The sequence below is a fragment of the Fusarium poae genome (genome assembly GCF_019609905.1).
Source record: "Fusarium poae strain DAOMC 252244 chromosome Unknown contig_4, whole genome shotgun sequence".
In the NCBI taxonomy this organism is placed as follows: domain Eukaryota; kingdom Fungi; phylum Ascomycota; class Sordariomycetes; order Hypocreales; family Nectriaceae; genus Fusarium; species Fusarium poae.
In genome coordinates this window covers 512,980-525,040 of record NW_025408662.1, presented here as the reverse complement: position 1 = coordinate 525,040, position 12,061 = coordinate 512,980, and the positions used below count along the sequence as shown (strand labels likewise).

At 49.0% G+C, this 12,061-nt stretch overlaps 5 protein-coding genes across 5 annotated transcripts; 1 reads left to right on the top strand and 4 right to left on the bottom strand.

Annotated features, from left to right (window-relative positions):
- Nucleotides 1-229: 229 nt before the first annotated feature.
- FPOAC1_014002 (uncharacterized protein) lies at nucleotides 230-505 on the bottom strand (the record flags this gene model as incomplete). Its single annotated transcript, XM_044858342.1, has 2 exons — nucleotides 230-346; nucleotides 395-505. 2 exons carry the CDS (start codon nucleotides 503-505, stop codon nucleotides 230-232), a joined length of 228 nt encoding a protein of 75 aa, XP_044700798.1.
- A 164-nt stretch (nucleotides 506-669) lies between these two features.
- FPOAC1_014001 (uncharacterized protein) lies at nucleotides 670-1,035 on the bottom strand (the record flags this gene model as incomplete). The annotated part of the gene is made up of 1 exon (XM_044858341.1): nucleotides 670-1,035. One exon carries the CDS (start codon nucleotides 1,033-1,035, stop codon nucleotides 670-672), a length of 366 nt encoding a protein of 121 aa, XP_044700797.1.
- Nucleotides 1,036-3,146: 2,111 nt separating this feature from the next.
- FPOAC1_014000 (uncharacterized protein) lies at nucleotides 3,147-4,462 on the bottom strand (the record flags this gene model as incomplete). Its single annotated transcript, XM_044858340.1, has 5 exons — nucleotides 3,147-3,343; nucleotides 3,474-3,550; nucleotides 3,636-4,089; nucleotides 4,140-4,170; nucleotides 4,415-4,462. 5 exons carry the CDS (start codon nucleotides 4,460-4,462, stop codon nucleotides 3,147-3,149), a joined length of 807 nt encoding a protein of 268 aa, XP_044700796.1.
- Nucleotides 4,463-6,926: 2,464 nt separating this feature from the next.
- Nucleotides 6,927-9,852, top strand: FPOAC1_013999 (uncharacterized protein; the record flags this gene model as incomplete). Its single annotated transcript, XM_044858339.1, has 7 exons — nucleotides 6,927-6,955; nucleotides 7,423-7,448; nucleotides 7,491-8,108; nucleotides 8,186-8,472; nucleotides 8,544-9,160; nucleotides 9,327-9,531; nucleotides 9,676-9,852. The coding sequence occupies 7 exons, from the start codon at nucleotides 6,927-6,929 to the stop codon at nucleotides 9,850-9,852; spliced, it is 1,959 nt and encodes a 652-aa protein (XP_044700795.1).
- A 1,515-nt stretch (nucleotides 9,853-11,367) lies between these two features.
- FPOAC1_013998 (uncharacterized protein) lies at nucleotides 11,368-11,844 on the bottom strand (the record flags this gene model as incomplete). The annotated part of the gene is made up of 1 exon (XM_044858338.1): nucleotides 11,368-11,844. One exon carries the CDS (start codon nucleotides 11,842-11,844, stop codon nucleotides 11,368-11,370), a length of 477 nt encoding a protein of 158 aa, XP_044700794.1.
- Between the last annotated feature and the right edge of the window lie 217 nt (nucleotides 11,845-12,061).

Sequence of the window (12,061 nt, the reverse complement as noted above, 5' to 3'; positions counted from 1 at the left end):
AATGCATAGCATGATCCATAATATACCCAAATGGCGTCCCAAAGCGTGAAGACACCCTAAACTAAGTAGCAATTCTCAAACTAAGACGTCTCTGCTATTGTGCAGCAGAATAAGAATGATGTAGAACGTGCAGAAATTGTCAGTCTGACGTCAGGACTAGGAGCCGGGACACAGGAGGAAACCAATCTCGTACTCGGGCAACGCTAACTTGAGTCGGTTCATCTTTCCATCATTGCCATGGGCCGTTGATGTTGAGCTTCCGCCTTGAGGCTTGGCCAAAACCCTTGGCGTTTCCCCTTTTACGGCGACGTTTAGATGTGTCTTTCACCTTAAGGTGCGTGTGACACTGGATGTTGTTAGTCAAAGCGCCGTTTGAAGAATTGGTCAGACTTACCTTATAAGCGTGTCTAAACCAGGTAGTTACCTTCTTCTTGCTGCTAATAAGTGCAATCCACTGTCCACAGACACCCCAAAGTCCTTCCCAGACATCAGGCTTTCCATCCATAAGCCTCTTCTGTTGAGGACTTGAGGTTCATGGAATGGGTTTCCGGTGGCGGCGCTGATACCATGAGAGAACGACTTGTCATACCAGAACGCGGAGTTCTTTAGCACAAGCCATCGCCCAGGCTTGCAGATTCCACACCAACCCTCCCGCTTGTTACCACGACCTCAAATCCATCTCGGGGTGTAAAGATCGCCTTCAAATCTTAACTCCTGCTCACAGGGAATCATGCCGGGGTCCTCGGGGTTCATATCTTCACAGGGTGGAGGGATCTGCTCCTCACGGAGCGCAGCGTACAGGTCAGGAGGGTCACAAAGGTCCGTGTAGTGTACGTTGAGACAAGCGGCATCTCCATTGCTTTGGAGCACTCTGAACAGACCGTGAGACAGAACAGACTGGGGCGGGCCGAGATGGTTCACATCGGTTCTCCACGGGTGCTGCTGGACCGCTTGAGATGGGAGCTGGGTCGGAAGTAACGTGTTGTCTCTCTGGTAGACGTGAATGCTAGAAAGGAATCGGGATTCTTCCTGCATGATCCGAAGATTGAAGTACCTAGGATGTCGACCACTTCATTTTATAAATGTACAGTGCCACGCCGAGACATGCACATGCAAGTCACCAGAAGGAAAAGGAACAACGCAGACGTTCCCCCTTGCAGGAATTCCAGCGCTGGTGAAGATCCCATGGTTCAACTATTTCTCTCACCAAGGGAAACGAGTTGGGGGTTCGTTCCTGGTCCGTCTTTGACCCACCGGGTAAGCTTCCCCGCAGGGTTGACACCATCTCGACACTTAGCGGGTACAGAAACCAGCTTAGCGCACTACCCTGCATAATCGAGAAGTTGTGGATTAGTTCTTCTCTTGACGACGTTCAAATCGACAGTTCGGACGATAAGACCGTACCACTGCTAGATAGTTTATTGAAACGAGTATTGAATTTACATCATAGCTACTCGTTACAGCGGCATCGTTCCTTAAATTTTCAACCCTCGTCGACTCGCGATTGTATTCATTTCCGAATCGTTGTAGGGCAGCTGCTGATAATATCAACAGTCACAAACAAGGATCCGAGCGACCAGGGCTGGCTTTTGCTTCAATGCGGACGATCCCCACATCCCGTGTCACATCAACAGCGTTCTATTGGTGATCTTCCCCACCATGTCGAATGGAAACCGGCACACACCTACAGCTGAACCAAGGAGGCGTGTGTGACTTTGTTCTGTTAGGGTAGTTTACTCCAACCAACCCTGGGCATGTCCAGAGACGGTCTCGACAGATATACCAATCTCAGGGATCAATTTATTGCGCAGCGCGTTTGACATAGAGCCTGTCATTCTGTCAGATGTTAAGGTGTATTGTGTGTATTTCTTCATCCTCTCGCAATCGAAGGACTATTGAGACCTTATATCTTCGGCTGGTTCCTTCTAGGACTTGGAGTCCTAGGTGAAAGTCCTAGATGAAAGTCCTATGATCTAAGTTTAGGATTTCAAACTTTAATCCTAAACCTTAATCCTAAAGCTGAGGGTGAACCCTCCAACATTCAACACATTCGCATGAGATGAACATTGGCGGTCCGTCAAACGTGATAGTGACGCGAAATGTTCCGCAGCATTCGAAACCAAATTCCTGATGCAACACGTCAGCAGAAGCGCCCGCGCTTGGAGCGAAGAGAAAGTCATATATGAATGGCAAAGGTTCTTATGGATGAGTTTTGCTACTGAGAATGCGCGTGTTACCATGTTGGACAAGACATTACATGGCGATGCTAAAGTCTGTGAAGCTTCACGATGTAAAGCCACTCACCCCCTGCTCACCAATCTCCTCCTTTTTCAGATCGAATCTATTTTGCGGCGAACATGCTTACAACCGCACCACCTCTCTGACACCCTATCTAAAAAAAACCATAGAGGTGGTCAAGTTACAAATGCCATGAATGTTGTCTACCTGCACTGGCTTGTAGGAATGTGGAGATCTCAATACGCTTTCAGAAAAGATTTGCTAAACTGCAATCTTCATTGATCTCCTCAATTAAAGTCAATGCCAGAAACCTAACAACTGCCAAGGAGCGAGCTCCTCTGCGAAACCGCTAAACTTGAACTGTTTGCACTCGATCATTTGCAGCACATAATCCCAGAGCTCATCATTCCAGAGTGGCACCGTGATCCCTCCGCCTGTCTCACTCAGACCTTGAACAACCGATATCGTAGTTGCCAATCATCTCAACATTCACTCTGTTATTGATTGGGAGTGGGCTTGGATGATGTTGTAATATTGCGCAGTAGTGCAGGGTGAAAATATATTTTATTGAGCTTGATTGTTTATTATTGAGATGAGAGTTCTTCTCGAGTTTATATCTCCAGATGATTCCATCTATGACTTTGAACTCTAAATCTAGGACTTTCTGACTAACAACAGTCCAAACCCTGAAGGGAAGGGGGATCCTCAGGTTTTTTCAACATCCGCTCAATCACGTCTTTCTCTCCAACAACCGAATCTTGCGATCGAGTTCCGGGCACACGCGTTCGATTGAGTTGAATTGAGAACAGCACGACTGGCATATATCAGCTCCATGCGTCATTCCCATGAAAAATGCGCCATCCGTATACATGATATTGATGATGGAGGCTCATTGCCTTTCGGGGGAGCTACTCGGTTCCCAGCCTTCCGGATAGGCCTTGCAAGGCGTATTCTTCGGCATTGATGTAATCGCCTAGGGCAGATGGGATGTGCGGATGACTCTCAAGCATGAGGTAACCGAAAATCGCAAGGTTGACTCGCTGGCGCAGCTGTAGCTGCTCGACGTGAGACAGGTTGTCGGTACTCGCCCCTCGAACCTGGCCGTCTAGATCCGGTCGTTGTTATCGGGCAATTGCCGAAGTTAGGTGCACCAGCTGGTGCACTATAAGGGCTGACACCATTAATAAGCTCACGAAATCCAGGGAGCATGTTGATACGCGGGAATCCAGACCAACCCTGGACTTGGGCCAACGCCCGGTCTGGTTCACCGAAATCCGTATTCAGAGACGAGGAAGCACGCAGTGGTTTGTGCCTGTAATTGTGTCAGTTCGTGTCCTTGATGTCCAAGCGCTAGATGACCTATCCATGGTGACTGTTAAAGAGCGCGGCCTACCAACCTTTCGTAACGTATGGCAAGTTTGTTCTTGTGTTCTTCATCCCGGCCCTTTCGTCTAATGAGATAATTCTGGTAATGCAGGCGGCAGGCCGTCGCGCTCCGTCCAGGTAATATCTTCGAGATATCTTCCCACTTAATGCCTTTATCTCGTAGTTCACGAACACGCGTATCCTCTTCCGGTAACCATTTGTCGCTTGACGGTGCGCCCTTTTCTCCTCTTTCCCGGACAAGATATTGGTACCGCTGGCGACAAGCACTTGTACTCCGGTCAGGTACGTGCTTTGAGATTTCTTCCCAGTTCAGTCTTTTCCGTTTTAGCTCCATGACACAATCGTCTTCAGATTCTGACCATATATTGCCCTTAGTACCGCCTCGACGTCGGTCTTTTGCTTTACGTGAAGTAGAATTTCTGCGGACCGTACGTTCGTACGTGCATTCAAGTCCTATTCCTGAGCCTGCCTGGTGTCAATATACGCTCGCAAAAAGAAACCACAAAAGTACTTACAGTGTGTACAACTGGGATGATGCTTATCACACTTTGAGATTGTCAGTTGAGTAAACAGGATCCATATCTCTTGCTTTGCTCAACAACACAAAACTCAACTCTAGATCTTGACCGTTTCTGTGGCAAGAGTAACCATGAACGTTTGTAGATATTTGGAGTATATGGAAAGAGTGTCCCATAGGCCATGAGGGACTTGTTTCTAATGTAGATCGATAGAAAGGAACTGATCTTGATAAAAAGGGTTTGGGGACAAGTAGAAGATTCAATTTTCATACCTTGATCTTGCGCCTAACGCAATTATAACAGACATTCTTATAACGCATGTTGTTCCCTTCTCTTGAGGGTGAGATGGTGTTGAAGCCAGGATCTGTGACAGGATTGAATCTGGCGACGAGCAATTGAAGCTGAGACGAACTTATTTCGAAGGCGGGACGAAGGACTCTTTGGTAATAATGAAAACCTTCACCAAGATGTTTCGCCCGGCAAGGCACAAGGACTTGTCGAGATGTGCTGGCGTATCGGTTGGGCGCAAAAAAACGGGAGTTGCATGTGTTGGAAGATGGAGCTCCAAAGCGTTCCGAAAGGTATGTTCAGTTGTAGAGAGGCCTGGGATTCAGGACTCAAATAAGCTGATGCGACTTGGTAGTTTGCTATAGCGATTTGGAAGCATAAGAGCCATAGCCGAATTAGGCGAGCAATGTTGACCTGACTCTGACTGCGGCGGAGATGGGTGTATTTTCAAAGCAGGGGAAGGAAACGCCACAGCGCAAAGAATTCTCTCGTATTTGCTTTGGCCGTATCCATTAATTGGATACTGCCGCTCTGGTTTGTCAACGAGCTTTCTTCATCGCGCCCGCACCGATAATTGTCCCCACTCGTGGCAGTTTCAGGGGTATAGTTTATTCCCGCTCTGGGCGTAGCCATTAAGCTTGTCCGCCTTCCCATGTATTGACTATCCCCAAGCCTCTAGCTCCTTTAGTGCAGGCCCTATATCTCGCTTGGGGAACGTGTTCCGCTGGATCGTAGCCGTGCCCCTTGTAAAGAGTCGATTTTCAGGGTTCTATTAACCCACTAAACGAACACGACTACTGCGGCTACTGCGGGGACAAATTTCCACAGCATGAGCATCCTGATATGCGGGATGCCCCACACTTTTGTGCCCAACAAAGCTTGCTTAGTTGGCACCCCCTCCCGGCTAGTCAACGAGTACCGCACAAAGCAGAAAGCAGTCATGACAAGGTCTACGTCTGTACGCCGACGCGGTGAGGTTGAAAGAGAGTTTCTTACCTGGCTGCAAGGCAAATTCTATGGTTACTTGAGTTGGTTTCCCATTTGTGGATTTCACGCCGGTCCAAGGATAGGTTGAACATGCTTTACCGGAGTTGACATGTAACAATGCGAACCAATTGCTACCTGCGGCTGAGGCTATCGACTTTGAGGTAGGCAGCCTGATGCTAGGACAGGCCGCTGACTGCGAGGCAACGACCGAAATCTCTGCAGTAAAGCAGGGGCGCAGTAGAGCAGGTCGCACTGCCTGGGGCCAACGGTGATTAGGGTACAGTCATATATGATGAAACAAAAGGGGTTAACCCCAGAAGACTGTTGAGACTTATACTTCAATAATATAAAGCTTTGAGGTTTGGGTGTCGGAACGAATCCCATGGAACCAAGTATGCAGCAGTCCCGTTTTCCCTGCCACCCCAGTTAGATTTGAGGGGGATGGAAAGAATAAAGACAGCCAAGTCTCACCATAGATAGCGATCAAAATACCAGAGTTGTCAGAGTACCGCATGGCTGACGACACGAGCTGATCCGCTGGCTGGGCTGGTTGGCGACAGGCTACACAGTCTTTGTTAAATCGCACCCAACTTCTCGTCTGCTCTGGGCGAGTTGATGATTTGGCGTCCGAGCTGGGCAATGCAGGGGGTGACAAACATGTTTTGAGGGAGATCGAAGGTGGACACAGTGCACACACGAAACTCTTTGGCAATCGGCAGGGATCAACCGGCAAGAACAGGGCTGTTGTATTGGGATTGGCAAGTAGCATGTATGCGTTGGCAGCTAATACCAGCTTGCCTATTCGTGGGCTCCATTCACCCAAATTTATCGCTCCACCACCTGCTTACCATACAAGAAAGAACCTTGACTCTGCCAAACTGACAAGCAGTGGACACACCATTCATCTCCCGCTTGTCTACGATTGGGTTAGTAACGATGCATTGTCTTGGATTTTGGTCAAGTCCCTCCTCGTCTCAACATTATCTCAAACCCGGGCTGTGCCGTCTGGCTGTCTGCATTCCACCTGTTAAAGCAAAAACGGGTTGATTGTGTTGTTGCTGGTTCTAAGTTACATGTGTCTGAGAGGAGCACAGCTCCTTACATAGTATACATCCTAGCCACTAGTAGGTCGGACCACCTTAGCCACACTGTCTCAACACCACCAAGGCTGGCTCATCTTTGCTTTTGCCTAGGGTCCCTGGTTTATAAACAGCGGCGCCCTACGAAGGCCCTGCGGATGCCTTATTTTCACTTGACTTTTTCCTTGTCTCCTCATTCCATGTGTCCGTCAAGGTGCACTTTCAACGCTAAGCGAACCGTCGTCCATCTCCTTGCCCAGACGTTACCCGCACGTCCACTAAAATTAAGATTGTACCTGATTACCGCTCCAAGGTTTGAGACTAGGTGCCTATCACCTCTATCTGGCTAATCCGGGCAGAAGGCTTTTGAAATGGGGAAAAATTATTCTATGAATATCGAAAGGGACAGCACCCCGTGTCCGTCTCCCGAATGGTCGCCAAGAAGACCCTCGAAACGCCGTAAGTGTAGCGTTGTGTCTCATGGGTCACCGGTAGCGGTGAAGTCCGAGAGACCTCGCGACGCCTGTTTTCCTAAGTCTCTGCTTCCAAAAACATCCCGCTCACACGGCTTTGGAAATGCCTCCGGGGCCGCTGCTTCTACAGGTAGGTAAACAGTGAACCCGCTATTCCTCCCCCCAAATGCTCCTTCTCCTCGATGTCTTTTTCTTCTTGTTTTTACTCCCTATACCATTTTGTTTTATCATACCTCTTTATCGTTGTGCCTGTCGTATAATCTTAATGGGGTTTGAGGTCAGACGAGTGTTATGAAAAAGGTGCAATGATGAGAAGTTGAGAAGAGAATGAACATGTTACATCCGTGGTGTTCCGCTCTCACCCCCATTCTAGCCCCGCCGTACGTTCTGATACACAGCCCATATTTCCTCTTTCATGTTTCTATCTTCGTTCAAGTTCTAACCTTGGAAAAGTCGATGCCTCACTAAGACTGGTAATGGTATTGCAAATTATTGAGTCAGTAGACTGACGTTACATATAGCAGCCCAGCCTCCGGCATCAAATCTTGACGCAGCTGCAACGTTTCCAAATAAACTCCAGCGTCGTCAGACACAAGTCCCATATCGACTCTTGCCTGCGGTACCAAGCGCTACTCCAGAGAAGGATGTAGAATACGAGGTCCCAAGAGAAGGTGATGCACCTTTTGTCAGCCCTTTCACCTCAAAGGAACGGTTGACTGTGTCCGCCTGCCCTCGTTTCGCTCGCCCTCATAATGGACAGGTGAACGGGTACGTCAAGTTCAACTGGCCTACGAAACAGGACTCAGGTCAACCGCCTGATCCTACGCCGTCACAATCAGACGATGATGTTGAGGATATAACGCCGCATATATCGCGATCGCGTCCAGACACTCACAACTCTGGCATGGTATACCTGGACATGTCTGCGCCCACGACATCGCGAACGCAAAGCAGGAGGGCATCATCCGTGACCATTGAGTTGGTGTTGGGAGGCAGCACTACATCGCAGGCAATGATGGTGAATTCATCACCTTCACCTCAAGTATTTGCACGAGCTCCGCGGATGGTTCCCAAGAAGTTCGGCCACAAGGCCGCCATGGCCGAGATGGATTATATCGACAGGAGATTATTCGACTTTTGTAAGTTCGTTGGGCGGCATTACTGGCTAGCAGCCATCAGTCCTCCATGCTTCAACTATCGCTGACTGTCGTTGTAGACATCAAGAACTGGTGCCCAGGAAGGAGTGTTCTAACAACCACAAATCTTTGGCTCAAAGACTTGGCTCCAATGGGTGAAAACAAAGGCATATTGCATGCTATTCAAAGCCTTGCCGGAGTTTATATCTATGACTATTTGCCAGATGAGCGTATCCGAAAACGAATTAACGAACGGTATGCCATGGCGAATGAATATTTTGTCGAACTTCTCACTGCACCTGAAAGCAGAATGCGCGGGCAGGGGCGAGAAGTCATCACCATGGCCGTGCTTCTTTCCATGCAAGATGTATGTACCACGGCGTCTTACGGTCTATGTTTCTGTTAGTTTTGCTGTGAAACAACCTAACAGTTTTCTAGGCTATCCTTACCGAACGACGTCTGAAAAAGCCTTACAAGCCCCGATGGCTGGAGGGGTTTAAGCAGGGTGAATATTTCCTTCAACAAACAGATCCTGGTCGTCGATTATGGAACGAAAGTTGCGGCACTGTTCAATACGACTCCCTTCGGATATCTCAATCAATAATCGTTGGTCGGGCTGTAATACTTGCCCAGCCGATGATGGAACTCCCTGACCCGACAACAATGAGCCCCGAGATCGAATCCAACAGGCTTAACTGGCTTATTTACGGCACAGAAAAGGATATGCTTGAGATTCATGGTGGCTGCGGCTTTTCGAAGAAACTATTGCACACCATGAGCCAGGTCACATACTGCGCAGCGCGTTTGCAGCAGGAACCTGAGAGTATCATCGTCCCCATTACGGCAGGATTCTTAATGCGGACGTTGACAGACATGCGCCAATGGAGCCGTGAGGGGAAATCTTGGGAACAGTGTCGACAGCATCCCCAGACGATAACCCGGGTGCGTGATGCCGCGGATAATGTTATAATATCCTCTAAGGAGGACATGACGGACGTTACAGCCGAAGCATGGAGAATCGCAGCCATAATTTATCATCAGTGTCGTCTCTTAAGGTACGATTTTGGGAGAATGAAGAGAAGGAGGAGGAGAAGTGAGGGAGCTGGTTGAAGAAGGGACATGTCAAGGCATTGTTTTTTTCCTTGCCTGCTCCTTTTCTCCTGTTCTTCAGCAAACAAAGAAAAACTGGGCAAGTGCGCTAACATGGCTTTACCAATCTAGGCTACCACGAAACCACCCGGATGTTCTTGCCAATATGGACGATCTCGCCAAGTGCATTCGCATTATGCCCACATCGGGGCAATTGTTCACAGCTCAGGCGCCTTTGCTACCGGTATTTTTCTTGGGTTTGCTTGCTACTAATCCTGCGCACAAGGAGGTATCAAGAGCCTGGTTCCAACAAGTCACAAACACGCCAGTTCGAAGTGTAAGTGAAAACAATCAAGATAAAAGAAAGAAACGCCATCCCCCATTTTCGTAATCTGTGGTAAAGGGCAGGCTGGTTCTGCCCTTGGTCAGGTCTACTGAAAAATTACCCTATTGTTGAATTAGTGTGCTAATATCCCCCCAGAGTGTGCCTCCATTGTACAATACGCTCAAAAGAATCTGGAAATGGACCGACAACGATGTAAACCTCCAGCTTGGAACAACTCCTGTTCCCGAATCTCTCGGCCAGCGATGTCCTTGGTGGGAACACCTCGTCAAGAGGGTTGGCGAAGAGGAAGATGAGACTCTTTACCTGACTTAAATGTCACTGCCGCGAAGGGAGTCGCTCTTGACCTTTCAAGTTACGCGAGTATCCAAGATCAGAATCGCGTTGAGATAAAGCCCTGGGATTGAGAAACGCGCTCAGCGAACACTTCTCCAGTGGTGACGTTGCAGGAGGGAGATGGCTCCACGCAGACATGAGCCTGGAGCTGGGGTAGAGTAGGAGTGGTTTGCGGGATGTACCAAGGACCGGCAATATAACAAGAAAAGTGTTTTACAAAACGTTTACATTCCAGCCTCTATAGGTAAAGATAACCAATCTCGTTCTCAGTACTAGATGCTCGCGTACCCATGTCCTCGGTCTCTATGGTAGAAGTTCAGTCCATGTTTCGCTGATCGGGTTTCGGCCCGCACATCGAGTCAGCGTGGTGTGTGACAGCAGATCGTTTTCCGGGATATTCACCTTCTATTGCATTTCCTGAATGAACTAATATAGCCCAACCAATATGCCCTTCACCTCTGGGCGAACTTATTCATCATCCTCCACCCCAATGATGTTCAAATCATACCGATACACCCGGTGACTCTCCGCTTGTGTCCTTTGTACCCGGTGTTATCGTGGGCACGGCGTCATATCAACCACAGATCCCCGTCCAGAGATTTCCTGAATGATGAATCTGTCCTACGTGTAGGATTCGACTGTTTCGACTCATCGGAGCCAAGGCCAACTGAGAAGCGAATTCCATCCATCGTGCCCCTCCATCACGTAAACCTTGATGGCAGTCAGAACATTACCAACAACCAATTCTAGGAGCGTAAACTAAGTGACGTAGCCAATTCCCTCGTTACCCAGACAAATAGGGTCGCTCTCAGGCAAGTAAAGAGGAGGTAAGTTGTTGTCTCTCATGAAACTTCCATTGACGAGGTTCACACCTGATCAACCGACAAGAACGGGGCTGTTGTATTGGGACTACCAAGTAAGCGAGACACGGAAATTCCCCCAGAGCTTACAGAGTACATGTACGCCAACCTCGTTTAGCATTGGCACCTGCAATAAAGGAGCTGGGGTCCAGTACGCACCCCCTCAGTTAACTTTGCGCAATACAAGGGAAGGCGAACAAGCTTAATGGCTACCCGCCCAGACCGGGGATAAACTATACCCCTGAAATTGCCACGACCGGGGACACCTGGAGGATGGCTTCCAAACGCACTTGCCACCACTTACTAACCCCATAAGACTTTGCCGAGGAAAAGGACAATGTGATATGGGACACAGGGAGATTCGAATATATTATAGGTTTTATTGTAAAACGAGGATTGACACGAAGGATAGGTAGGATACAAGCTAGGGCCCTCTGAGATTCGTTCTCCCGGGCGTAATAAACTCTCTCTCTCTCTAATAGAACACGCCCGTGATACTCAATTCCAGCTGCTAAAATTATTCTTTACAATTCAGGCAATGAGTTTCAAAATCCACCTCACATCATACGGGTGCAGGTAGTTACCCTGCCGTCGCTAAACTGAAGGTCGAGGTCACTGTACTTGGGGGGGCGGCCTATGTCGAGGCCCCTTCACTGAGACATGACCTCTGGTCCTCGGGCTGGTTGGGCTTGTTCCTGGGGGGCCAGCAGAGTTCCTCTTCACTCTCAGACCACTGCAGCCCCCCTGACCCAGCGTTGACTGCGACACTGGCCTTTGACCGTGGCTTGTTGTTGGACAGCTCCAGGTCCCCACCACGAGATCCGGCATAGGCTTGGCCCGAGCTGCTGCTCTCCAAGCACTTGCCTTGTCCCGGCCCGAGCTTGCCCTGCCGCCAGCATCGGTAGAAAGCCTTGATGGCAGGCATGTTGGCGGCGATGATGCCCATGTCGATCTCGATGGCAGAGATGATGACCATCTTGCCCAAAGCCCAGGTGAAGTCGGTTGACTTGGCGAACTCGAGCAGGACAATGGCCCGCAAGGCGCCGCACAGCACGGCAGAGCCACCGGCGGTGATGACGGCACTGGCAGCAAGCTTTCTCTTGGTCGACATTTTCAAACTAAAAATGGTTGATAGAGGAAGGAGGAAGATACACAAATCCACAAAAAGGTTCTTTAAGTCATCGTTCATGTTAATAACCCATACTAGCCAATCCGTCCGAGGGGATAGGATGATGAGCTAAGACTAACCAGAGAGTACGGAATAAAGTATGCGCTGCGCGAACGGCAAAATGTCAGCGAAAGATCAACAAGTCCAATCGTTGCGAGCT